Genomic DNA, 26,210 nt, shown 5'->3' on the forward strand with positions numbered 1-26,210 from the left:
TCAACAGACTAGGATGTACCTGGCATCAAAAGAAAACTAATGACAGAGAACTCTCGAGGTCCTTTGTCGACAGCCTATACCCCAGTAGGCATAACTGAACTGAACTGAAATGATTGATTGAGATGACAACGGACTAAGAAAACTAACTAATGAAGTTTTTAAAGAAATTCTATTGTAACTGTATTATTTGCAGGTTCCAGAATCCTTCCAGTGGTTGTCCTTCCTCTTTCCAATGGCTCACTGGAAAATCAAAGAAAACTGTAAGAGACTCATAATGTCTCAGTAAAGTTTCGAGTTTAAAATGTTTCTTGTGATTCTCTATAGAAACTTGGAAAGTCATTTACCTTTCATTTTTTTTCGAAGATACAACTTTTCCCTCTCTCTTATTAACATGGTAAGGGGTAGGGGTGGCATAGTGGACAGTGAGTAGGATACACATTTTCTCTCTCTTAGTCACATGATAAGGGGTAAGGGTGGCACAGTGGACAGTGAGTAGGACTGCTGCCTGGTGATGAGTTCCAATCCCACCTGAGAACACCACCACTAGTTTGCCATCGAGCAAGGTACTTAACCCTAAATTACTCCAGGGGGACTGTCCTTGTAATCTCATTGAAAGTTGCTTTGGATAAAAGCATCTGCTAAATGAATAAATGTAAATGTAATTATTGCAGGTAAAGGTAAACACTGCATATTTGATTCAGAATCAAAGATAAGTATTACATAGGAATAAGACATGTTTTGAACTATAACTAGCAAGGTAGGTGATTATGTAGTGTAATGAATCCAACTATGTTTTTCCACAGGGCTTCAGACAGGTAATAAATCTAACCATTACTATTTTTTCTACAGGGCTTCAGGCAGGTAAGTACTAGGATTCACTTAAATTTCTCCTATAGTTTGGTTTATCTAAAATACAAATTTTCCGAACAGGTAAGTGTTGCAGGTACAGTAAGTATAAAGGCAAGTACTATATTGGCTTCAGTGTAGAGGTAAGCATTACGATAGGACACCCTGTAACAACAGAAGTGTTTTCCATTCTATGGAAATACAGGAGATCTGTAGCCATTTCGAAAAAGGATCAATTACTTAAGATTTCATTTTTGTCTGACCTGCATGACTTCGGCATTGGGCAACAGGCATGAGACATGGTTGTACTCTATGAACTCCATTATATCAGGGGCTATGCTGATGAGCTTTCTTGTATGGCTTGAGTGGAGTGGACATGCCTTCCCTGTTAGTTTCAGAAGAATGTATTTGAAAGGACAGAAACAGACATTCCTCCTCCCATGCTTTGGGTGAACATTTGCTGTTGGCGGCACGGTGGCACAGTGGTTATGGCATGGTCGCCTCACAGCAAGAAGGTCCTGGGTTCAAGCCCCAGGGTAGTCCAACCTTGGTGGGTCATCCTGGGTCATCCTCTGTGTGGAGTTTGCATGTTTTCGCCGTGTCTGCGTGGGTTTCCTCCGGGGGCTCCGGTTTCCTCCCACAGTCCAAAGACATGTATGTCAGGTGAATTGGCCGTATTAAATTGCCCCTAGGAATGAATGTGCGTGTGCGTGTGTGCGTGTGCGTGTGCGGGTGTGGGTGTGGTTGTGGGTGAGGGTGTGTGGGTCCTGTGATGGCCTGGCGGCCTGTCCAGGGTGTCTCCCCGCCTGCCGCCTAGTGACCGCTGGAATAGGCTCCAGCATCCCCGCGACCCTGAGAGCAGGATAAGTGGTTAAGATAATGGATGGATGGATGGACTTCCTGTTTGACCATGAGGGTGAATAAACTCCACATTCACGTCTTGGTGCTCAGTGTCTACATAAACGGATTTTGTTAGCCACCAGTGGTCATCATACACCACTGCTAGCCAGTCTCCATCCTCAATGCTGTCAATAGTTATTTCGACTATAGTGCCCTCAAGACCTTTCAGCGGCTCCTCTTTCATTTCCTCCTCCATGAACTCTTCCATTTCCCCTATCTACTCTTCCATCAACATAGCCAAAGGATCTTTCTTGCTGGCCCTTGGATCAGTCTGCTGCTTCTCTTTGCAGCCATGTAAACAGAAAGTAGACGGAGCAATGGCTCACTGCAAAAGCATGTCAGCTGTCTGTGGTGGGCACTATTTTGATGTGGGATGACCTGGTGTAATTTCCTTGTCGTTGGAACCTGTTTGAGTTATTGCGTGAAAAACGTGTCATATATTTTCATGTCTTCTTCCTCAATGTGATACAGCTGAACACCATTCAGACTGCTTGAGATCTTTGCAAAGAACAGTTTGGGAAATTATTCCATGTGGTTCTGTTGAAGCCCAGTGTGGGCGGTACCTCAGAAAGGAGGAAGAAGTTCTTCCTGTTCTTATACTGCTCAGTGGGACCATCTCACCAAAAGTGCACAGTGGTAATCGATAGAAATTTTGTCCCAATATCTTTTAGGACTGGATCCATGTATGTCCAGATTGTTGCAGCATCTTGTCTCTTAGACTCTGAAACTGTGCAAAATGCTGCCTTTTCACCCTTGGTATAATACATTCCAATATGAAATTCAACTGCGGCAAATTCTAGCCAAAGTGGCATGCTTCAGAGGCATACTTGCACTTCTAGGATTCTGAAAAATCAACATGTATGATGACTGTGTTCTCACTGCAGGTCTCAATTAAATTTCTGTATGCTTTTGCTTGATTGTGAACCAAGTACACATGTGTTGTGGTCTCAGTTCTAAGTTTCTCCTCACATTGATGGAGCAGCTCTGAAAGACTCCCGCTGTGCAAGTTAAGTTTCATGTTGAAGTGGATCCCACTAGCTGTTTTTTTTTCTTGAACTCGCTCTCACTGCCTCCATTCAACATTGATTCCATCTTATTCTGGGGCCAGAGCCATGTATTTGTTTAAGCACCGTAAACAGGAGTGAAGAAGGCAGGCCTCACTTGCTGGAGCACAACAAACTAATTAAAAGCTGTCCTCTAGTTTGGTCGACCTCACAACACCCGATGATCTTAGAATCTGAAGCATTAAGTATGCATTTTCATGATACTGACAGACATGTCTTCCTATCAGATGTCTTTTTCACCATTTTTGCTTTCTCAGTCGGTTTCACTGTTTCTTTATCTTCTTCATTTTCTCTTTCAAAGCGTTTATTTCCCTTGAATGCCTTTTCTTTGTTTTTCTTCTCTCCCTCTCACTTGCAAGAGCACGTCTGCTCATACTTGGCTCTTCAGTATTCCGGTCTAGTGGACTATCTGGGGGTGTGTCTACTTGCTGCATAATGCAATGCAGCAAGTAGACACACTGCACTTTCTAGACCTTTACTGAGCATCCCTTCAATACCTTCTCTGGCCCCTCTGCTCCCTTGCTCCCAGTTCTCCTATTTGTCTCACTTTGTTGTCTTGAACCCTCTTCTTCCACCTTTGTCTTTCCTTCTCTAGAATCTCACTTCTGCTGTCTGGGTCACTGTTTAATTTCTCTCTTCTCTTTCTTTGATACTCCCTATTTCTCTTTCTTTGCTCTTCCACTGACAGTTTCTTCCTAGCCATGCTTGCCTGCAGTACAGATAAAAGCAATAAATATGAGTTTGTCTTTATTGGGAGATGGACGAGGGGTGTTAGCTAGCTAACTAGTAGCATATGTGGTTGTTATCCATTACATATAAAGAGTTTTTGGGGGCACTTGTCAAATGACTTGCTTTTCTATACTATATCCATCCATCAATTATCCACACCGCTTATCCTGCTCTCAGGGTCACGGGGATGCTGGAGCCTATCCCAGCAGTCATTGGGCAGCAGGTGGGGAGACACCCTGGACAGGGTGTCACCCTGGACATGCTGCAAAAATCCCATATCTTATTCTTAATGATAGTATTATTTCACATAAAAAAGTCAATGTCATTACTTACTTATAAGTTTAGCCCTCAAAACTGGACCACTCTACTAGCCCTGAACCATATTCTTTACAACAGCTAGTACCATTCTTGGTGCCAGGGATAACACTAGCCGATAAGTAAATTAAGAGCTTAGCTAGCTCCCCAAAGTCTTAAAACAACTTCACATATAACAGTAGATGTGGCTTCTCTAACTGTACCCAGAGTATGCTAACCCAGTACCTCACTCTTGATTTGTCTTTCATGCCAAGGTGTGCAAACTTCTTAGGTTATGCAATTGGAGGGAGGGTTGTATAAATACTGTCAGAACAACACAGTCACAACTGTGTTCAGAGTTACATTTTAAAGTTATTCAGAAAGGAAATCAGAAACACTTTATCTGACATTTCCGTTCATGCACTTGCACATATGAAATGAAACGAAACATAATTTCCCCCAGTCCACAGCAGTTCAACACAAAGACAAAAACACATCCAAAAACTACAAGAACACATGTATCCAAACTAAAACATATATCTAAACTTAAAAAAAAAAACACTGTCCAGGAGCACAAACGTCAGCCAGGTTGACTGTCGGAACTGCTGGTCTGCATGGGCTAGCAGTTAGCTTAGCCTGCCCCGCTTCCGCATCCTGTCACACTGCCCTCGGTGTTTCTTCTTCGGGCCCAGTTCCGGTCAGGGCCATGGTCTCTGGGCCCACAGGATGCAGCAGACCAAGCTCCCTCAGCCGATCCAACACTAGCTGTCCCAGACAGACACCTTCGATACACCTCCCCGCACTCCACACGACGACACTAAAAACACTGTCAAGGTGAGGTGAGGCCGCCACCAGACCGCCCTCAGTGTTACCGGAACTGCCAGTCTACATAAGCTAGCAGTTAGCTTAGCCTGCCCCACTTCTGCGTCCTATCAGACTGCCCTCAATGTTACCTCTTCGCGCAAAGCTCCAGGCAGGGCCGTGGTCCCTGGGCCCACAGGACCCAGCAGACCAAGCTCTCCAAGCCGATCCAGCATCAGCTCTCCCAGTCATCGAACAAAGACAAACTTAGATGCAGATGTGGACAGACACTGCATGGATGGTACTGGATGAGGCCGCTGCAAAGTGAATTCGCACCGCCATCTTCCCACACCGTAACTGGGTGAGGCCGCTGTAAATGTGAATTTGTGCTGCCATCTTCCCACACCAAAAGTGAATGAATGAATGAATATTCAAATCAAGCATTCTATAATTCATCGAGGTATCAAATGCAACTTTTTTGAGTACACATGAACTTTTCTACACTAGACTATCCAACAGCCCTGACATACCTGCCACTAGAGGGACTAATGCAACGATATGCTGTTGTATTCACAGCAATGTTGACCCTGTTTTAGGCAATTCAGTGTGAATATTACCAGAGAGTTATTTTATAAAGGGCCATTTTCAAAATGGTTGGTTATCCAATATCAGGATACTTCCTCACCCAAACTATGACTATAGCCTATTCGGGCATTAGGTATGGTCTTATTCCCTAAACAGAAACTACCTAGTTAAGATTTTAATGCCATAGTAGGTCTACATACTAATGATTAAAGAACAAAGGCTAACAACGATGACCATAATACCTTCATTTTGCAAAAACTGGAGTATAATTTCACCATGAGTTCATTTCTGAAGCTAGTTAAGGTCTTCATTCATTATTGAGTAATGGCAGAATCCAATTTGCAGTAGATCTTGTTACGTCACATAACTTCTCTTATCTGTCAGTGTTGATCAGAGTTGATCATAAACACAAAATACACAATATTTTCTGATATTTTCATGATCAATGAATCCTAATTTTTTTTTTGCTGTCAAAGACTATATGTTTTACTTTAGCTAGAGCTTATCCTGAAGGCTGGTGTTTTTGTTTAACTTACTGACACTTTAACCACTCCTAATGCCAGAGATCCATTCAAAATATAACAGTTGTTGTGTCAGCACCTTCCCCAACACCAAAAAAAAAAAAGAAAAGAAAAAAAAGGAAAGAAAAACATAATTGAATCTGAGTTTATATTTTGGATGTTGTAATATCTGTTGAAAAAGGCCTTTCAGAAGCTTGATCTATGCTTCTTAGCTACAACAATTTGGTTCTTCTTTAAAGCTGATACTACCTGCCTTATTCTTCCTCATTTGGCTATGAACAAGATGTAAAGTGCTATGTGTCACAATATGGTCCCAGAAAACTTGCTAACAGTATCCACAAAATGTAAGTACAAAAGCATTCATGACTTGGGTAATAGTGGAATACTCTTGAATACGCCAGCAAAATAAAGTATTAAAAATTTGCATTGTTTGCATTTGATTCTTCAGGAGTTTGGTTTTAAAAGAGCGGAGGAAACATTACTGTAATTAATAATCTTTCTTTGTAAAACTATTATGTTATTATATAACCCAATATGCCATGCGATTGTTAATTAACTCTTCATTTATAAAGATATTTAAGGAAAAATTAAGATTATGCAATTCTTATTTCAACAAAAACAAGTATTTACCTAAATCAAAACATAGGTACTGAGGACAAATACAACTCACGCTGAGGGTATTTTCAATGTTAATAAGCCAGCCATCAAAGCAGTAACAGTGGCTGATCTGGACCAGTTTATCAGCCACAATCCGGTAAGATTCTTCCCCTTTCAGGAAGGCCTCACACGCTGTGGCCCCTTCTGTCCACTCAGTGATGAAGGTCCCTGGAAAGCAAGGCATTTGCAAGGTCAAAAAATGTAATAACCAAAAAATAAATAAATGAAAAAAATAAAATAAAGACAATATGAAATGGCATTCAGAGCATATCTTGCTTCCATAATGTGACATATTTTCAAGTAAAACATATTAGGGTGGGGGAAAATGTAGGGAGGGATATGAATTGATCCTTCAGAATTTCATTGGATTGTGCAAAACATTTTATGATATTATTTAGGTTTGCTCCGATCAGGGTTTTTGAGGCCGATCACCGACCACCGGAATCAGAGTCGGCTGATGCTAAGATTCGCCGATCGTCGATCACAGGCTGGGGGGGGGGGGGGGTTGGGGGAATGGGGATCTTCCATTTGAAGTGTTCTATTTATTGTGTAGCTTTACTTATTTATTAAATTACTATTTATAGCAATAAAAGTAACTAGTCTAAACAGCATTGCAGAAACATAATTAAGAGCTGAGAAACCTCAGCAGTCAGCCTGCCACCCAAAGACTGCTAGGATAGGCTCCAGCATCCCCGCGACCCTGACAGCAGTTTAAGTGGTTGGATAATAGATGGATTGAAAGTATCATAAATTGACAACTGTTTATTGGAAGGCAACATATGCAAAATATTCTGATATTGATTCTGATATTCCATTCTCTTATTAGGTCATGTAGATTATGAAGAAACTGAAACCAATATACTAATAGCCTACGCTCAGCTAAAGAGTAGTTTAGCAAATAGTTTAGCCTTCCTATGGAATAAAAGCTAAATGTGCTCAACACTATGCACAATGTTTCAAAGCATAAGAAAGCATTATAGCCTAAATAAGGCAATAAAATCAATTCCAATAGATGGAACAAAATACAGGGCCTTTCTAAATGTAGGCCTACTACAAAGTTAGACAATATAAAACGGCAACAAAGAACAGCTATAGCCAAATACTTGTAGCCCGTGGAATTAGATACCACACAGGACACAATTACTTCCGGGGTTCTTGTAGCTTTAATTTTATTGTTTGAACCTTCGAATGCAGATCGTTTTACTGAGTGCATACATTCCTGTGTCTTTCGAGCAAACAGCTCATAAATGTTCACAGATGTGGCAAGTTTAACAGAAAAGATTTTAAAAAGGGAAATAATAAATACAAAATACGGTGCAAAATACGGCAGTGGACTATGTACGCTAAACAGGGTTTAACAAAGACATGTGGAACTTCCTGAAGATCGCGCAACTTCTCACTCTGTCAGTTACCTTTAAACAGAATTAAAATGCATATAAAACCTTTACATCCCAAATACAATGGCATGGTGTGGCTTTATTCACGCCAACATTACCTTGTCATGCCTGCAATGGCGAACAGCGGTCGACGGCTCGCGCCCAAAATCACCGAACATCAACTCCAGTAGCGTCTAAATCAAACCATCTTGTCAAATTACCGACATACAATATTGTTTGGAATAATGTTACAGGTATATTTCACAAGATATTTACCCTTACTTACTACGGAGTCAGAGCCTCGTCACACCGCAATCTTCAGGCGCTCCACACAAGAAAAAAAGAAAGAATACCCAAGATGCACTTGGATAACTTGCACGGAGTTACAATAAAAGTCCGCCACTGCCACTTACTGGTCAAAACATGCAATGACAACCAAAACTATAAAAATACACTCACAATCTGCCTCACAATTTAAATACATCAAATGACATTTTACATGGCTTGACAGTGTAACAATTACATATATTAACAGTTAAACTATACTAAATTTAAGTGGAAAATCATTTAACATATTTAACAGATTTACCACCCGGCTACATACTCCCCTGCAAATATAGTCAACGTCCTCGGTGACTACGAAACATGAACTGACTCAAATACTCCCTGCAAGGCCTTTTCAAAGAGAGCAGCACCCAAGCTTGTCAAAACCGTAGAGACCATGTCTGTGCTGACTGAGACTGCATTACAGGCTGACTTTGGCAGATGAAATGGGTTTGAATGAGATCCAGCCATTTCCCGCTTGCTTTTCCTAATGGCAGGTTTAGGTGCATAGGTTCTACGTCCTGCTCCACCAGCATCCTCTGTTAGTGCGGGCCTGTCCCTGTTTTCAATAATGGGCAAGTCACTGTCGCTAACGTTTGGATGCACATCATTAACACATTCTGTTTCTGTGCCACAATTTCTCATATCTGAATAACCTTCCTCAGGTCCTTCACCGTCACTCTCATCTGTGGGTGCTGTCACAGGTAAACTAACACTTTCTGCTGCAAGAGGCAGGTTAGGTACTTGCACAAGCCGGCGAGGGATGACTTCCTCAACAATAACAAAATCAGCCTCAGGTGACTCAGGCTCATCCTCAGCTACAGGCTGTGTAGTGGTCTGTAACCTAGTTCTAGTTCTTGGTTTGGGAACTGGTTTCGCACAAGGTCGCAACTCTGACCTATGAACTCTTTTAATGGGACCTCCCTCAAAAGGTTCAACAGTGTGTGTGGTACCCTGGATGTCAACTACCTTGTAGACTGTTGAGGTCCATGTGTCCTGAATCTTATGTCTACCTGGGGGTCTGTGACGTAGGAAAACCAACTGACCAATGTCCACAGGAGGACAATACACCTTCTCATTTTGCAGTGAGATCCTCTCAGCTGCCTTCTGCTCTGAGTACTCTCTGGCTCTCTCATGTGCCTGTCGGAGTCTCTCCTGATGAACAGACAACCAATCCTGTTTCCTGTCTGACACACACTCACGCCCTAATAAAGCATCTACTGGGAGATGTGGCTGTACCCCGAAAAGCAAATAATAAGGCGAGTACCCTGTGGTGGAATGAGGAGTGACATTATAGGCATATACTACTTCAGACAGATGCTCTGGCCAACGCTTTTTTTCTCTGGTGGGAGTGTCCTTAACAAGTCATGGAGTGTGCGATTGTATCTTTCACACTGACCGTTTCCCTGTGGCCTGTAGGGAGTTGTCCGTGTCTTTTTAACCCCATAGAGTTTGCACAGCTCTGCTATAATTTCACTCTCGAAATTTCGACCTTGGTCTGAGTGCAGTCTCTCTGGGACCCCATATTTCATGAACCACTCCCTGAGCAAAACTTTAGCTGTAGTGTCAGCCTTCTGGTCTTTGGTAGCATACGCTTGTGTGAACTTTGTAAACACATCGGTCACAACAAGGACATTTTCACGGCCATCTGAAGCTGCCTCCAACACTGTAAAATCAACAGCCACCACTTCTAGAGGTCGGGAGGCCAGGAATGCCTGAACTGGAGCATGGATTTTTGGCTGAGGCATCTTGGTCAAAATGCACCGCTCGCAGTTTTTAACCCAGCTTTCAACATCCTCGCATAGCCCTACCCAAAAACACCTCCCTCTTAGCAAGTTTACAGTGCGCTCTATGCCCTGATGTCCCATGTTGTTATGTACATTTTCTAGAACTTGGTCCCTCAAACAACTAGGCACAAGTAACTGCCACACTTCTCCATGACGTGGGTCTGTGATAACCCTGTACAACAACCCTTCTCGTTGTTGTATGCATCTCCATTGTTTCAACAATCTTTTCACTTGACTAGACAGGGCTGCTCTCTCTCTGGGACATGGCCTCCTCCCCCGATCCCAAAATGCCCTAAACTCTTTTAGGGTGGGGTCACCGGCCTGAAAACCTACCAGCTCCTCTCTGGTATAACCTGGCAGTGTGGGGGTGTTGCCCTGTTTAGTACCTGTCTCACCAGACCTCGACTCCCCAGCACGGATCTGTCTCACTTTGTAACACTCCAGACCTCTAGAGACAAGACCAGGATCCAGAACTGTTCCTCGCTCAATCAGGTTACACACAGTGATACAGTCGTCAAAATCCGAGTCAGGGTCTGTTTCAGGCTCCCCTGCAAACTCCTGCCTAGAGAGAGCATCTGCGGCGGCATTACTGCAACCAGGACGGTACTTAACCTCGAAATCAAAAACAGACAGTTGCGCTACCCACCTCTGCTCTATAGCACCTAACTTGGCTGTCTTGAGGTGGCAGAGGGGATTGTTATCAGTCAGGACAACAAACTTTGAACCAAGCAAGTAACCCCTGAATTTTTCAGCAACTGCCCATTTTAAGGCAAGCAACTCCAACTTCATGCTACTATAATTTCGGTCATTCTTCTCAGCCTGGCGTAGTCTGCGGCTAGCATATGCTAGGACACGTCTGGTGTCACCTTGCTGCTGACACAATACAGCGCCTAATCCATGCTGACTAGCATCTGTCTCAACTACAAATGGTTGTGTGAAATCGGCAAAACCCAAAATGGGAGCAGAGGTAAGTTTTTCCTTTAACTGCTCAAAGGAAGAGTCACACTCTGGTGTCCACATATTACAAGACTGGTGACCTACTTTCCCTGTTTTTTTCACACCTGAACATTTGTTGACTAGGTCATGCAGTGGCCCGGCAATCTGTGAGAAGCCTCGAATGAATCTCCTGTAGTAACTACAGAAACCCAAGAACGACTGCAGCTCTTTGGCAGTGGTTGGGACCTTCCAGTTCTTAACAGCAGAGACCTTGGAGGGGTCAGTTCCTATACCTTCTGCTGACACCTGATGACCCAAAAACTTTACTGACTGTTGTAGAAAAGCACACTTCTGCAACTTCACCTTAAGGCCCGTCTCTGCCAGTCTCTTAAACACAGTCTCAAGTCTCTCCAAATGCTGCTCAAATGTCTCTGAAAAAACCAAGATGTCATCTAGGTAGACCAGGAGTATCTGAAAAATGAGATCATTCATAGTAACTTGCATAAGTCTCTGAAATGTAGCTGGACCGTTACAAACACCAAAAGGCATTCTCACGTACTCATACAGACCAAACGGTGTAGTAAATGCAGTCTTAGTCCGATCCCTCTCATGCATAGCTACCTGGTGGTATCCGCTCGCCAGATCTATGGTCGAAAAGAACTTTGCCCCTCTCAGCGCATCAAAACTCTCATCAATTCTCGGGAGCGGGAATGCATCACGTCTTGTCTTTGAGTTGAGTTTCCTGTAATCAACACATAGCCTCAGACTACCATCTGCCTTTCTCACTAGTACTATGGGCGAAGCATAAGCACTAGAGCTTTCTTGAATGACCCCTTTTTTAAGCAGCTTGCCAATATGTTCCCTGACTTCACTGTACTGTGTGGGTGGGATTCGTCTGTATGGCTGTGTTACAGGTATGTCATCTGTCAGATGGATCTCATGTTGTACTTTGTCAGTGTGGCCTAGATCTTCATCTTCTGTTGCAAACACAAAAGAGTACTTCTCCAGTAACAAAGTCAGCTGTGCTTGCTGTTCTGGGCTACCACAAAAATTGAGCTTGCCGAGAATTTCCTGCACATCTGTCGGTGTTTCGGGGTGTTCACTGATACTCACTTGTTCAGTGTCCGCTGAGATTCTCTGGAACTGTACCTCACAAAGCTCATCACTTTTCACACAGTCTACCTGAGTCAAAACCCCTAGCCTAGTCCGTGGCCCTAGCCAGATATCTTCATCAGACATGTTCATGACTCGGACTGGAAAAATGTGATTGCCCGATGAAACCAAAGTAGGCACAACAACCAAACCTCCAGGAACGGGGACACCCACAGACTCCAGCAACAAAAAAGAACCATCCTCACTCACGGTCCTGAGTCCCCTGGCCATAACTGTAGCAGCAGATGAAGCAGGTACATGGACTACATCCTTACCAGCTACCCTAGCGAAAGAGAGTCTGTCTGTTGCATGTACTGCATGAAGATGATTAAAAGCCTCTCTCCAGTTTGAGTCAAACCTCTCCTGCAGTGTGGTGTCAAACTCAGTGTGTACTAGCTCTCTGCATTTTTTGACAATGTTCATCCCTATTAGACCTGGAACAGAGGAAGAGTGTTCAGAATCTTTAACTATCAGAAAACCTCGCTCTGGGATAGTCAGACCCATGGCTTCTACATCAAGCTCCACATAGCCCATATAGGGTATGTCTAATCCATTAGCTGCAGTGATCTTTAACCACTCAAATGCCGGGTGAATGTCTTCACCTTTCACTGACAGGTGTTCCCTGAAAAAACTCTCAGAAATTGTACTGACCTGGCTACCAGTGTCAAGTAAGCAGGACACTGTAACACCTCGTAGTTTCACCTCAACAGTTTTACATTCTCCGACTGCACGCTCTAAGATCCTGCTTCTGTCTGGAGTCTCTTTTGGTGAGCCAGCTTCCTCCCCTCGAGTTGTGTGGCTCATGACAACTGAGGGTGCGAGTTTTCCTGCACTACATAAGAACTAGGTGTTGCGTCCCCTTGACCCCCTCTGGCCTGTGAGCATTTTCTTGCAATGTGACCTATGCCTCTACACTTGAAACAGATAGGCTGACCATCTGGTGTGAACTTTGGCTGGGGTCTAGGTCGTGGCTTGGGCTCTAGGAATGTCTGTTGAGTGCTGCGCTTACTCAGTTTACCTACAGCAAAGGCTAGATCAGCGAGTGTTTTGCCTAACTCTGCTAGCTGTTTTTCTTGATGGGCTACTGCTCTCCGAACATCATTTAATGCAATACCTTGGTCATTGTTTGTTTTAATAATAGAGCACTGGGTTTCCGGAACCTCTAATGTAACTTGGTTGCTCTTTATGACCCTGGGACGATGAGACCTGCTGTCCTCCATCTCCCACAGGAGGGCCTCGTTCCTCACATCTAGAAGACTGCTCTCTGGTTTGTCCCTAACCATTTTCCTGAGTTCACGCCTGAGTGCTGCTTCTCTTAAACCCTCAATAAACCGGTCTCTGAGCACAGTTTTCTCATTAGGTATTACATCTGTGGACTGTTTCACTACAGAGCTCAAAATCTGGGATAGTGCATGGGAGTAGTCACGGAGGTCTTCTCCATCAGTTTGGTTACGGTTGTAAAAGGTCTGCAAAAGCTGTGTGGAACTGCGCTTTTCCCCAAATGCATTGCTCAGGTAAGAGTATAAATCACTGGGCCCCACTGACTGACCCCTCATGCATAGTCGCACCTCTTCCAATGCAGGGCCATGCAATAGAGATAGTATATAGTCACATTGTTCCTCTGTTGTTTGCTCTCTGTATCTTAAAACCCTTTCAACCTCTTCAATAAACTCTTCGACAGATCTCCTGTCTGTACCACACTCCCCACTAAATGCTTGGATCTGGCGTTCTCTTGGAACGTAGATGTATGAACGTGTGGGTGCACTGTTATCACTTGCTCTCTGAGCCCTTGCTTCACCATTTAACCTGGTGAGCTCATCTCGCAGTCTGGCAAGCTCTTGCATGGTGGTCTGCATTTCTTTTGTAGCACCTTCACCTATACCCATTATGCCACCTGAGGTGTGGCCATTATCATTACGTGAACTCCCTTCATCACCAGAATCACCAGACATAATGATATATTAATCTTTACTCAGTCCAGTATAAATGAGGATATTTAGTTCAAAACCTGGTTCAAGGATACTACAAGGACAGTCTTTAACTTGGAGCCTTGCTGGATCTTGGTCTTTGTAGCTGAAGTTAGCGCTGGAGTCCTCTGCGCTGGTACGGCTGAGTCGTGTGAAACAGGAAGCACCAGAACCTCTTAGATGCCCTCACGTCGTCTCTCGCTGGTCACCACCTCCACAGCAGGATGGCTTCAGACTCAACACCAACGGACGTCACCAGCAATCTTCACCACTGCCGTATTTTTTTTTTTAAGTAAAAATAAGCCACTCTGTTGCCAATTTTAAAAAAAATGTTTTAGCTACACCCCACTCCTGGTACCAAAATTATGTAGCCCGTGGAATTAGATACCACACAGGACACAATTACTTCCGGGGTTCTTGTAGCTTTAATTTTATTGTTTGAACCTTCGAATGCAGATCGTTTTACTGAGTGCATACATTCCTGTGTCTTTCGAGCAAACAGCTCATAAATGTTCACAGATGTGGCAAGTTTAACAGAAAAGATTTTAAAAAGGGAAATAATAAATACAAAATACGGTGCAAAATACGGCAGTGGACTATGTACGCTAAACAGGGTTTAACAAAGACATGTGGAACTTCCTGAAGATCGCGCAACTTCTCACTCTGTCAGTTACCTTTAAACAGAATTAAAATGCATATAAAACCTTTACATCCCAAATACAATGGCATGGTGTGGCTTTATTCACGCCAACATTACCTTGTCATGCCTGCAATGGCGAACAGCGGTCGACGGCTCGCGCCCAAAATCACCGAACATCAACTCCAGTAGCGTCTAAATCAAACCATCTTGTCAAATTACCGACATACAATATTGTTTGGAATAATGTTACAGGTATATTTCACAAGATATTTACCCTTACTTACTACGGAGTCAGAGCCTCGTCACACCGCAATCTTCAGGCGCTCCACACAAGAAAAAAAGAAAGAATACCCAAGATGCACTTGGATAACTTGCACGGAGTTACAATAAAAGTCCGCCACTGCCACTTACTGGTCAAAACATGCAATGACAACCAAAACTATAAAAATACACTCACAATCTGCCTCACAATTTAAATACATCAAATGACATTTTACATGGCTTGACAGTGTAACAATTACATATATTAACAGTTAAACTATACTAAATTTAAGTGGAAAATCATTTAACATATTTAACAGATTTACCACCCGGCTACATACTGTATAAGGCATTCCTCAACATTTACAAGTTTTTACAACCTGCCATGGCTACCATTCTTTAGCTTAGCTTACTTCTTAAGCATGACGCCAAATTTTTCCTTATAAATATAAGCATCTCCGCATTCTTGGAAGTCAGCCTGTTCCTCTTCCCATCTACAACACTCGCCGCTGTGCTGAAAAGTCAGTCGCTATCTACACTTGTGCATGGCGTGCAGAGGTAAGCTCATGCTGCTTCTGCGAGTGCTGGGAAGCGGCTTTTATTGTCCTGCCTGAAAGTATGCAGCTGTCCGCTTCGTGGGATAAGAGGCAAGTAGAGGTTCATCTGCGGTGCGGTTTGGTTGCTGGTGTCACTGCCATGTTCCACATCTTCATCCAGTAATTCAGCATACATAGTCTGCAAAGAGCCAGCTCGTGGTACTTTCTCTGGAGGCTCAGAGCCACTCACCTCCGAACTGTTCTCATCATACTGCTATTCCTGGCCAGGGCCTTAACGGGCGGCCAGAATACCCGAAAGCAGAACATGTAGCCGTGGCTTGAGTGCATCTGGGAAATATCGGTCTTCATATATTTTTATTAACAAAAAAAGCATTGGCCGGACTCGATGAAGCAGCAATCATTGGCAACGCTGTCTTCGGGAGGGGGGCGGAGTCGGTTTGTGTTCGTCACGTGAATGCGTCTCTGGGTGTGTCGGGAAAAAAAAAACAGTGGTTCGGCCTGGAGTCGCCTTGTCACGAAAGTGGAGAGGCGGTCTCCTTCGAGACTGCCGGCCGGAGAGATGCAGTTCGCGAACGCACGCAGTACGAGGGTGGGTGTTTGAATTAAAATAGGGATCGATTGGCCACTAAATTGGGAGAAAAAAAGGGAAAAATCAGAAATAAATTATAAAAAAAAGCAAACATTAGGTCTATTTTATGCATTTTCGTAGGTTAGCTGTTTGTGTTTTTATAGCCTGTCTTATTAAATTGCACAATTCTTTCAAGTATTTCTGCTTATTATTTTTAAAGCAAATTTAGATTAATTTTAAGAAAATTACACATAGCATTCCTTTTACCAATAGCCTACTTTTTTTTATTAGTCATTTGGCCTACCATAACAGAAATATTTACAGAGCCACTGAGGATGCACAAGCCAGTGCATTCTTAGTGCTGGTCCCAAGCCCGGATAAATGGGGAGGGTTGCGTCAGGAAGGGCATCCGGCGAAAAAACCTTTGCCAAATCAAATATGCGGATTATGAATAAGATTTCCATACTGGATCGGTTAAGGCCCGGGTTACCAACGACCGCCACCGGTACGTACTGTTAACCAGCAGGGTGCTGGTGGAAACTATGCTACTGTTGGGCGAAGGAGAAGGAGAGGGGGAAGGTATGTCCAGAGGCAGTGAGAGAGGAGGAAGAGTAGGAGTGTGGAGGTGAGAGTCACAACTTTGAATGTTGGCACTATGATATGATGGAAAGAAGAAAGGTAGGCATACTGTGTGTGCAACAGACCAGGTGGAAGGGGAGTAAGGCCAGGAGTATCGGAGGTGGGTTCAAACTCTTCTATCATTGGTGCGAATAGGAGGAGAAATGGGGTAGGTGTAATTCTGAAGGAAGAGTATGTCAAGAGTGTGCTGGAGGTGAAGAGAGTGTCAGACAGAGTGATGAGTATGAAGCTGGAAATCGAAGGTGTATTACTGAATGTTTTCAGCGCATATGCCCCGCAAGTTGGGTGTGAGATGGAAGAGAAAGAAGAATTCTAGAGTAAGTTGGATGACGTGGTGGAGACGGTACCCAAGGAGGAAAGAGTGGTAATTGGAGCGGACTTGATGGATTGGAGTGTCCAGGATGAGTTGGCGGGAGACCCAGCTACAGGCTGTAGCCTTCCCAGTCCACCAAATACTGGAACCCCCGTCCTCGGCGCCGGACGTCCAGCAGCCGGCGGACCTTCCACTGGGGGTGCCCATCCACGATCTCAGGGGGAGGCAGAGCCAGGGCCGGAGGCATCAGAGGACTGTGGGAGACAGGCTTAACCCGTGACACATGAAACATGGGGTGGGTCTTCAAGGAAGCCGGTTCAGACTCACCACCGCGGGGCTGAGAACCTTCCTGATCTCAAAGGGCCCGACAAACCGGGGGTTCAGCTTCTTCGCGGTGGACTGAAGCGGGAGATCCCTCGAGGATAGCCACACCCTTTGGCCTGGTTGGTACGTAGGCGCCGGGGACTGGCGTTGGTTGGCTCCCCGACTGTCGTGCTCAGCTGCCCGGAGCAGAGCAGCTCTGGTCACCTCCCAGATGCGACGACACCGGTTCAGATGGGCCTGCACGGAGGGAACTGCCACTTCCGACTCCTGCGCAGCAAAAAGAGGCGGCTGGTAGCCCAGGGACACCTCAAAAGGTGAGAGGCCGGTGGCAGAGCTGACCAGGGAGTTGATGGCACACTCGACCCAGGGGAGGAACCGGCTCCAGGAGCTGGGCTTCTTGGCGGCCACGCACCGGAGGGCAGACTCCACGCTCTGGTTCATCCTCTCCGTCTGTCCATTAGTCTGTGGGTGATAGCCAGAGGAGAGACTAACAGAGGCACCCAACACCTTACAAAAGGCCCGCCTTACCTGGGAGACGAACTGGGGCCCTCGGTCCGAGACGACGTCCAGGGGAAGGCCGTGGAGATGGAAGAAGTGGCTCGTCAGGAGGTCCGCCGTCTCAGAAGCCGATGGGAGTCTGGGGAGGGCCACCAGGTGCACTCCCTTACTGAAACGGTCCACCACTGTCAGGATCACAGTGTTACCCTGGGAGGGAGGCAGTCCGGAGACAAAATCCAACGCCACATGGGACCAGGTTCAACTTGGAGTTGGGAAGGGCTGCAGCAGACCCACGGGTGCCTGGTGAGAGGCCTTGCTGCGAGCACAGATGGAGCAGGCCCTTACGAAGTCCCTGATGTCGATCCTCATGGTGGGCCACCAGAAACGCCGAGCCAGAAAGGTGAAGGTGTGGTGGACACCCAGGTGGCAAGCAAACTGACTGGCATGGCCCCACTGGAGGACCCGGGGCCGGACTAGGTCTGGGACGAATAGGCAGCGTGGAGGGACATGGCTCGGCGCGGGATGGGAGCGCAACGCCTGCCTGACCACGGTCTCGATGCCCCAGGTAACCACGCCAACCACCCTGGCCTCAGGAAGGATGGGAGTTGGCTCCTCTGTAGCTGGCTCCCTCCTCGGGTGTTGTCGGGACAGGGAGTCTGCCTTCGTGTTGCAGCACCCGGGGCGATAAGTCAGCGTGAAGTCAAACCGACTGAGGAAGCTGGCCCACCGTGCCTGCTGACCACTGAGGCGCTTGGTTGCCCGGATGAACGTCAAGTTCTTATGATCAGTCCAGATGGTGAACGGCTGTTCCGCCCCCTTCCAGCCCATGGCGCCACTCCTCCAGAGCAGCCACCATTGCCAGCAGCTCCCGGTTCCTGACATCATAGATCTCCTCGGCAGGGAGGAACCGGCGAGAGAAGAAGGCGCATGGGTGGACCTTCTGGTCAGACGCTGACCGCTGGGAGAGGACAGCCCCCAACCCGGTGTCCGAAGCGTCCACCTCTACGATGAACTGCCGCTTTGGGTCAGGGCGGAGCAGGACCGGGGCGCTGGTGAACCTCTCCTTGAGGGACTGGAACGCAGAGCGGGCAGCCAGGGACCAGATGAACGGCTGGGAGGGGGAGGTCAGCCTGGTGAGAGGTTCTGCCACGCGGCTGTAGTTCCGGATGAACCTCCGATAGAAGTTCGCAAACCCGAGGAAGCTCTGTAATTCCTTCCATGATGTGGGATCGGGCCAGTCCACCACAGCCTGGATCTTGCGGGGGTTGGCCCGGGTCTGTCCCCTCTCAACGACGAAGCCCAGGTAGTCAACGGAAGGGGAATGGAACCGGCACTTCTCTGCCTTAACGAAGAGCCGGTTCCGGAGGAGACATTTTAGTACCCGGCAGACATGCTGGACATGTTCCTCGAGGGTCCTGGGGAAGATGAGGATGTCATTGAGGTAGACCACCACAAACTCGTCGAGCATTTCGCGGAGAATGTCATTCATGAGAGCCTGGAATACCGCCGGGGCGTTGGTGAGGCCGAACGGCATGACCAGGTACTCATAATGACCCCGGGGTGTCTTAAAGGCTGTCTTCCACTCATCCCCCTTCCGGATCCGGACCAGATGATAGGCACACCGGAGGTCCAGCTTAGTGAATACTGTAGCCTGGGTGAGGGACTCAAGGGTGGAACTCATGAGAGGAAGGGGATACTTGTTCTTGATGGTTATCTCATTGAGTTGGCGATTGTCAATGCAGGGTCGGAGGCCCCTGTCCTTCTTCTTCACGAAAAAGAATCCAGCTGTCACCTGGGAGGATGAGGGCCGAATGAGCCCCGCTGCCAAGGACTCGGAGATGCACTCGTCCATCACAGCCTTCTCGGGGATGGTCAGACTGTACAGACGACTGCTGGGAAGGGGTGCCCCAGAGTGGAGGTCAATAGCACAGTCATAAGGCCGATGAGGAGGAAGAGATTGGGCCTGGGTCTTGCTGAAAACCTCACCTAACTCATGGTACTCAGGGGGAACAGAGGAGAGGTCGGGAGGCGGGGCACTAGGGGCACGTCGGGGGGATGGGCCGGGAGCAGCCTGGAGACATTGGACATGACAGGAGGAGCTCCACTCCATGATGGTACCGGAGGCCTAGGCGATGTGTGGCTCATGCTGCACGAACCAGGGGCGCCCTAGGATCACAGGGACTAACGGGGACTGGATGATGTAGAACCGAAGTCTCTCCACATGGTTACCTGCTATGGTGAGAGAGACAGGGTAGGTGCGTTGGGTGACGCTGGCCAGGCAGCGCTCATCCAGCGCGAAGGCCTCCATGGGCTTCTCCAGCGTCTCTAGCGGGGGATGTTAGCCTGGGCAGCAAACTCTGAGTCCAGGAAACACTCATCAGCCCCCGAGTCGAGGAGTGCACCCACCATGAGCCGCTGGTCAGCCCAGGCCAGGGTAACGCTAACTAGATGGTTCTCTGGGGCAGGATGGCGGGAACAGGAAAGGCGGCTCACTAGGATCTCCCGGGGCCCCAGTTAGCCTAGTCTTTTGGCCGAGTGGGGCAGCCGCTGATCAGATGTCCCTTCTGGCCACAGTAGAGGCATTGACCCGCCTTGAACCAGGCCCCCAGTTCGGCCGGACTAAGGCGCGTGTGCCCCAGCTGCATAGGTTCCTCCCCCGTCGTGGTCTGGGGCGCGGGGGGAGAAACGGCCACAGGGAAAGTGGGGTGAGCAGGAGTAGGGGTCCTGTTAGGAATGCTGGACAACTGGGGAATGGACGGGGATCCACGCAGGGCCCGCTCGCGCCTCCTCTCCTGGAGGCGTCCGTCGATGCGGATGGCGAGCTTGATCAGGTCCTCGAGGGAGGTGGGCTCCTCCCGGGTGGCTAGCTGGTCCTTGACAGCCTCGCTGAGACCCCTCCGGAAGGTGACCCGAAGTGACTGGTCATTCCAGCCGCTCTCAGCTGCGGCCAGCCTGAACTCCACCGAGTAGTCTGTGACACTGCCACTGCCCTGCTGGATACTGCTCAGCCGAACACCAGGGTCCTGGCCACCGACTGGATGGTGGAAAACCTTCCGTAGTTCCGCCTCAAAGGCCTCATAGGTGAGGCAGAAACTGGCCTTCATGGACCAGGAAGCAGTGGCCCACTGAGCTGCTCGGCATGTGAGCAGGTTGGTCACGTAAGCGACATGGGCAGCATCAGACGTGAACATGCTGGGTTGGTGCAGGAAGACCAGCTCACACTGCATGATGAATGTGGCACAGGTCTCAAAGTCGCCATCAAATGGTCGTGGGCTGGAGAGGCAGGGCTCCCGGGTAACTGGGTTGAGCCCCACAGGGTTAACTGGGGCAGCGGGCCCAGGGGGCGGGTTACCCACGACTCCAGGGGCAGGCTGGCCCGGCGGCTGGATGGTGAGAGCCGCCGTGATGGTTTGCAACTGCCGCAGGATCTCTGCTTGTTGGCTCGCCAACGCTGCCTGCTGGCTCGTTAGGTTACCCACACAGGCCTGGAGGGGCTGGACCCGAGTCTGAAGATCTTTCACCACGGCGGAGGCCGCCTCTAGCTGCTGGTGTGGGAGTTAGTCAGTTGGATCTGTCCGATGAGAGCCGCTCGAAGCAGACTGGCCGGTATGCTCTCTGTGTCGGCTGGGGTCATCAAGGTCAGTTCGTACTGTTAGGGTTTGTCGAAGACCCCAAGCGCACGACACCAGACAGATGGGGTTAGCCGAAAACTGGCGTACTTTATTCCTTACGTGTACAAATAGTCAAACACGGGAAGGCAATGAGCGACAAGAAAAAACGGAAAGTCCAAGGGGAAAAACTCGCGGGTAATCCAAAACGGGAACACGGCAGGATACTTCCACGGAGAAAACTTCGCAAGGGAAAACATAAACCAAGGGCTGGGGTGAGTTCGGAGAGAAAAGGACCATGAGAGAAGAGGAGCTGCTACTGCGGGGAGGTTACAACATGAACTGACAACGGGCACGTGGGAGGCCACCTAACTTAAGCCCAGCCCTGACGGCTAAGCCCGGCCCTGACGAGCTGATTGGCTGCCGGCGCGGGGTGGGCGGGCCACGGCGCAGGGTGGGCGAGCCGTAACAGTTCCCTTCCTTCTTTGTCAGTTCGTCTTGTTCCTTGTGACAGTGTTCCAGCATTTTTCCCCCTCTGTAAGTTTCTTGAGCCCTATAGTTTCCTGACCTGTTTTGTCTTTTTTGACCTCGCCTTTCGCCTGCCGATTTGGACACTGTTGCCTTCCTATCTGATCATCTGTGTACCGACCTCATTTTTATTAAAAGGACTGATTTTTGTGAAATGAGTCTGCATTTTGAGTCCAAGCCTGTGGTTCAGTACTGACAGTATGAACTGGCCATAACATGGACTCAGCTAACTCAGATACACTATGCTCTGTTCTCCAGGCACAGGTTCACACAATCCAGAGTCAAGATGAACAGATCAGTCTTCTTCGCCAAGAAGTGAAGGAGCTGACAGACCGTCAGGAGTCCCTCGTGGCAGCTTTCGGAACCCAATTCAACCATCTCTTTGACCAAATGCGGAAGATGCAGAACCCACTGGGCTCTGGCGAATCGACACTGGCGGCACCTCCTGGTTCTCGGTCTGATACTGCTTCTCCAGCGCCCGCCACTCCATCCCTGCCTCTCCACCTTTCCAGACCAGAGCGTTTCTCCAGAGACACAGGTGACTGCAGAGCTTTTCTAACCCAGTGTGATTTGCATTTTGAACTTCAGGCCACTACCTTCCCCTCTGATCTGCGTCTGCGTTTTGAGTCAAAGCCTGTGGTTCAGTACTGACAGAATATGGAGCTGCCAGGGAAGCGGGAAAGAGAAAGGCCAAAGAGGAGGTTTATGGATGTGGTGAGGGAAGACATGCAAGTGGCTGGTGTGACAGAGGAAGATGCAGAAGACAGGAAGAAATGGAAACGGATGATCCGCTGCGGCGACCCCTAATGGGAGCAACCAAAAGTAGTAGTAGTAGTAGTATTAAGTTAGAATAATGGTTATATACATGTATGGAAGAGATATGCAGGGTACACTGGGAGAAGGTGCTGAATATGGAGCTGCCTGGGTAGAGGAAAAGAGGAAGGCCAATGAGGAGGTTTATGGATGTGGTGAGAGAGGACATGCTGGTGTGACAGGAAGATGCAGAGGACAGGAAGAGTTGGAAACGGATGATCCACTGTGGTGACCCTTAACGGGAGCAGCCAAAAGTAGCAGTAAATGGTAATATAGCCATATTCCCGCTAGGGGTAGCTGTTTGTTAGGAGATGCTGTTTTCAGCAGTTTCCGAGTTGTAAGATTCTCTCTATTTAGTTGCGTCTCCGTGTGTATCGTAATCTCCTTCACCCCTACAACAAAGTCGACATGGGCCTCTTTATGTACATATTGTTTTTGCCCGGCCTATATAAAGGATCCTGGAGCATGAAGTTGTCGAGTGGTCCTTTTTAAAGGTAGAAGTTACCACAGGAACGACCATAACTGAACCGGGAGGGGAGGGTGCTAAGAGTACGTCTGTCTTACAATTCTGATTGCAAACATTCTTAAATCCTCTGTGAACAGTACACATGGCCATTGTAACTCGTTAACGGTCACGCCCATATTTGCATATGAAACTGATCGTTGGTTTCAGTCGTTATGCAACTGTATTGTTTATAAGGGCGGGGATACCTGCAGTCAGTTTAGACTGAAGAGGTCACTTAGATGAGTAATGAAACGTATCTGTCAATAAACATATTCAGATGAACTGATTCGACTTTCTTTAAAGATTTCATTACATTTCTATCTACCCAGGGGGCAAAACCCCATTTTTTGGGGAAAACGCGGGTCGGATGCTGTAAAAGGTTGTTCACCAGAAATCATATCTAGGACCTTCAGGGATCACAACCTGGGTGGACAACCCGAATAATAAGTTGCAGGAAAGCTACAGGGAGCGTCCAAAGTTGCCCACCCTGCCTGAACACAACCATTTGAGGTAGATAGGGTTAAAATTTTAACAAATAGATATCTTCATTAAAATCACAGTGTTGATTACGCACATTGAGACAAACAAAAAATGTATTGGAAGTTTTATGAAAATGTTTTATTTACCAGAGTAAATGACGCATATATAATTAAGTATGCACTAATTTGCGGTCTTTGCCTTTGTATTTGTCTGAGATGAAGAAACTGCCAGAGACAGCTCCAGATGCACACGAAGCTTTGATTGCAGGTGCTTTTGTAGGGAGGAGAGTAAATAGAAACCACAATGGTGTCTCTCCTGACATGATTCTAGAGCAGACGTACAACGCAGATGCCAAAGAGGCCAGTGGTCTGGATGGTATTACCCTCAACCCTGCTGCCAGGAGGAAGTGGATCTACACAAAACCACTGACTGCAGCCATTTCTGCAGAGCTCAAATCTATGCTGTACCTCCATACCTCAAGCCCACACCATGAATCTGGCAAGAGTCGTGTCAACAAGGATGCAGAGATGGTAGTCAAGGTCACAGCAGCAGTAGAGACCAACCCATTCACAACAGCCACATCATCTCTGATCAATATTTCTACTGGTGAGTGTGCAGATGCTATAGTCAAAGACAACCTGTTAAGTGTAAAAGAAATTGGTTTGAAGGCACTGTCTGAGTCACTTACCAGTCATCATAAAAAGACAAGTGTTGTTAAGCTTAACACTTTCCACACACAACACATGAAACCAAAGTAGTCTGGGGGGAAAACCTGCACCACTGGCAAGAGCAATGAAGTTACTGCCCTTCTGCGTATGACACAGATCATTGCTAGTGGTGGAGAACTCGGCATTGTTGACTTTGTAGGCAACCACGAGTACGGTGACCTTCCCCCATCCCTCTTCAAGGAAGATGGCAGTATGAGAACTGGCACCAAGTCCAGCCTTGTAAAGGTCCTGAAAGAGGAGACCAAAGTAACCATCAATGCTGATCTACCCCAAAACATCCTGAAGACAGCAGTACTTGTAGATGCTATGTCTGCCATAAGACACTGGTCTTTTCACAAAGATGAACGATTTGGAGCAATCGCTGACAGATACAATCACCTGCTGCTGACTGATGTGCCTCATGGTACTGAAATAATACACTTCTGTTGTGACAGATACAGTGGAACCAGTATCAAGTCAGCTGAGCAACAACAGAGATATGCTCGATCCAAACCAGCCAAAGTGTATGAAGTCAGTGAGCAGTACACAGCTCCAGATCCACATGAGTTTTTTGCTGTGTCTAGTAACAAAGCAAACTTGCTGAGCTTTCTCTGTGAAAGATAGTGTGAGGAGGAGCAACTGGGGAGTGATCTTGGCCCTACTCATCTCTACCTGGGTGGTGGATTCAAGGAAGAGACAAAGAGTGTGGTGCTCTCTGCAGGGTCTGTGATGGATGTTCCTGCTCTGGAATCAACACAGCAGGAGGCTGACACTAGGATAATCCCCCACACACTCTACACTGTCCAGAATGAGGGAATTGAAAGAGTTGTCATACATGCTAATGACACTGATATCATTACAACATGTCTGTACTATGTTGCAACACACTTGAGTGATCTACCAGAGATGTGGGTTAGAACAGGTCAGAATGCATACCTGCCTATACATGAGATGGTTGTAGCTCTGGGACCTTCACAGTGTCATGCCATGCCATTCATCCACAGTCTGAGTGGTAGAGACACAACTAGCTACCCATATTTCACTGGGAAGAAGGTATGGTTCAAGAGCAGCATAAGTCGTGACATCCCTGCACTTGAAGACTTTGGTGAGAACCCTAGCAATACCATAACCGATGATCTTCTCAATCAGGCGCGGGACCTCACCATATCAGTGTACACATCCACAGCTGATCAGTTTGAGGGGGCCGATCTGGGCAAATTGAAGGATTATGCAATATGACCCAACCAGCTTAAATGACTGTTTTCGTGTAGGGGAGGGGCATGTTTGGGCCTTCCCTGTAGCATTTCAGCAACTTGTTTTCCAGGTTGTCCACCCAGGTTGTGATCCCTGAAGGTCCTAGATATGATTTCTGCTAGACAACTCTTTACAACATGTCTGTAAAACCATTTCCTCCGGCTATGTGATATTTATGCAAATTAGCACATACTTAATTATATATGCGTCATTTACTCTGGTAAAAACATTTTTGAAAAATCTTCCAATACATTTTTTGTTTGTCTCAATGTGAGTAATCAGCACTGTGATTTTCATGCAGATATCTATTGGTTAAAATTTTAACCCTATCTACCCCTATTGGTTAATGTTCATAGGCCCGGTGGGCAACTTTGGACGCTTCCTTATTTTCCGGGTTGTCCACCCAGGTTGTGATCCATGTAGGTCCTAGATATGATTTCTGGAGAACAACCTTTTACAGCATCCGACCCGTGCAAAAATCAGTTTGCCCCCTGGGTACTAATCGAATTATTTCATTTCTCAAAATAGATCAAACTGTAAACATATCCATGGCAACTTTATGGGAGACATTAAAGC

At 46.9% G+C, this 26,210-nt stretch overlaps 1 protein-coding gene across 1 annotated transcript in view; it reads right to left on the minus strand.

Annotated features, from left to right (window-relative positions):
- engase (endo-beta-N-acetylglucosaminidase) overlaps positions 1-26,210 on the minus strand; it is a 179,454-nt gene that overhangs the window by 98,381 nt on the left and 54,863 nt on the right. The window contains exon 5 of the mRNA XM_056287749.1: positions 6,411-6,565. Within this exon, the coding sequence (XP_056143724.1) occupies positions 6,411-6,565 (155 nt within the window). The remainder of the gene's footprint in view (positions 1-6,410; positions 6,566-26,210) is intronic.

Source organism: Lampris incognitus, chromosome 10 (genome assembly GCF_029633865.1).
Source record: "Lampris incognitus isolate fLamInc1 chromosome 10, fLamInc1.hap2, whole genome shotgun sequence".
NCBI lineage: Eukaryota > Metazoa > Chordata > Actinopteri > Lampriformes > Lampridae > Lampris > Lampris incognitus.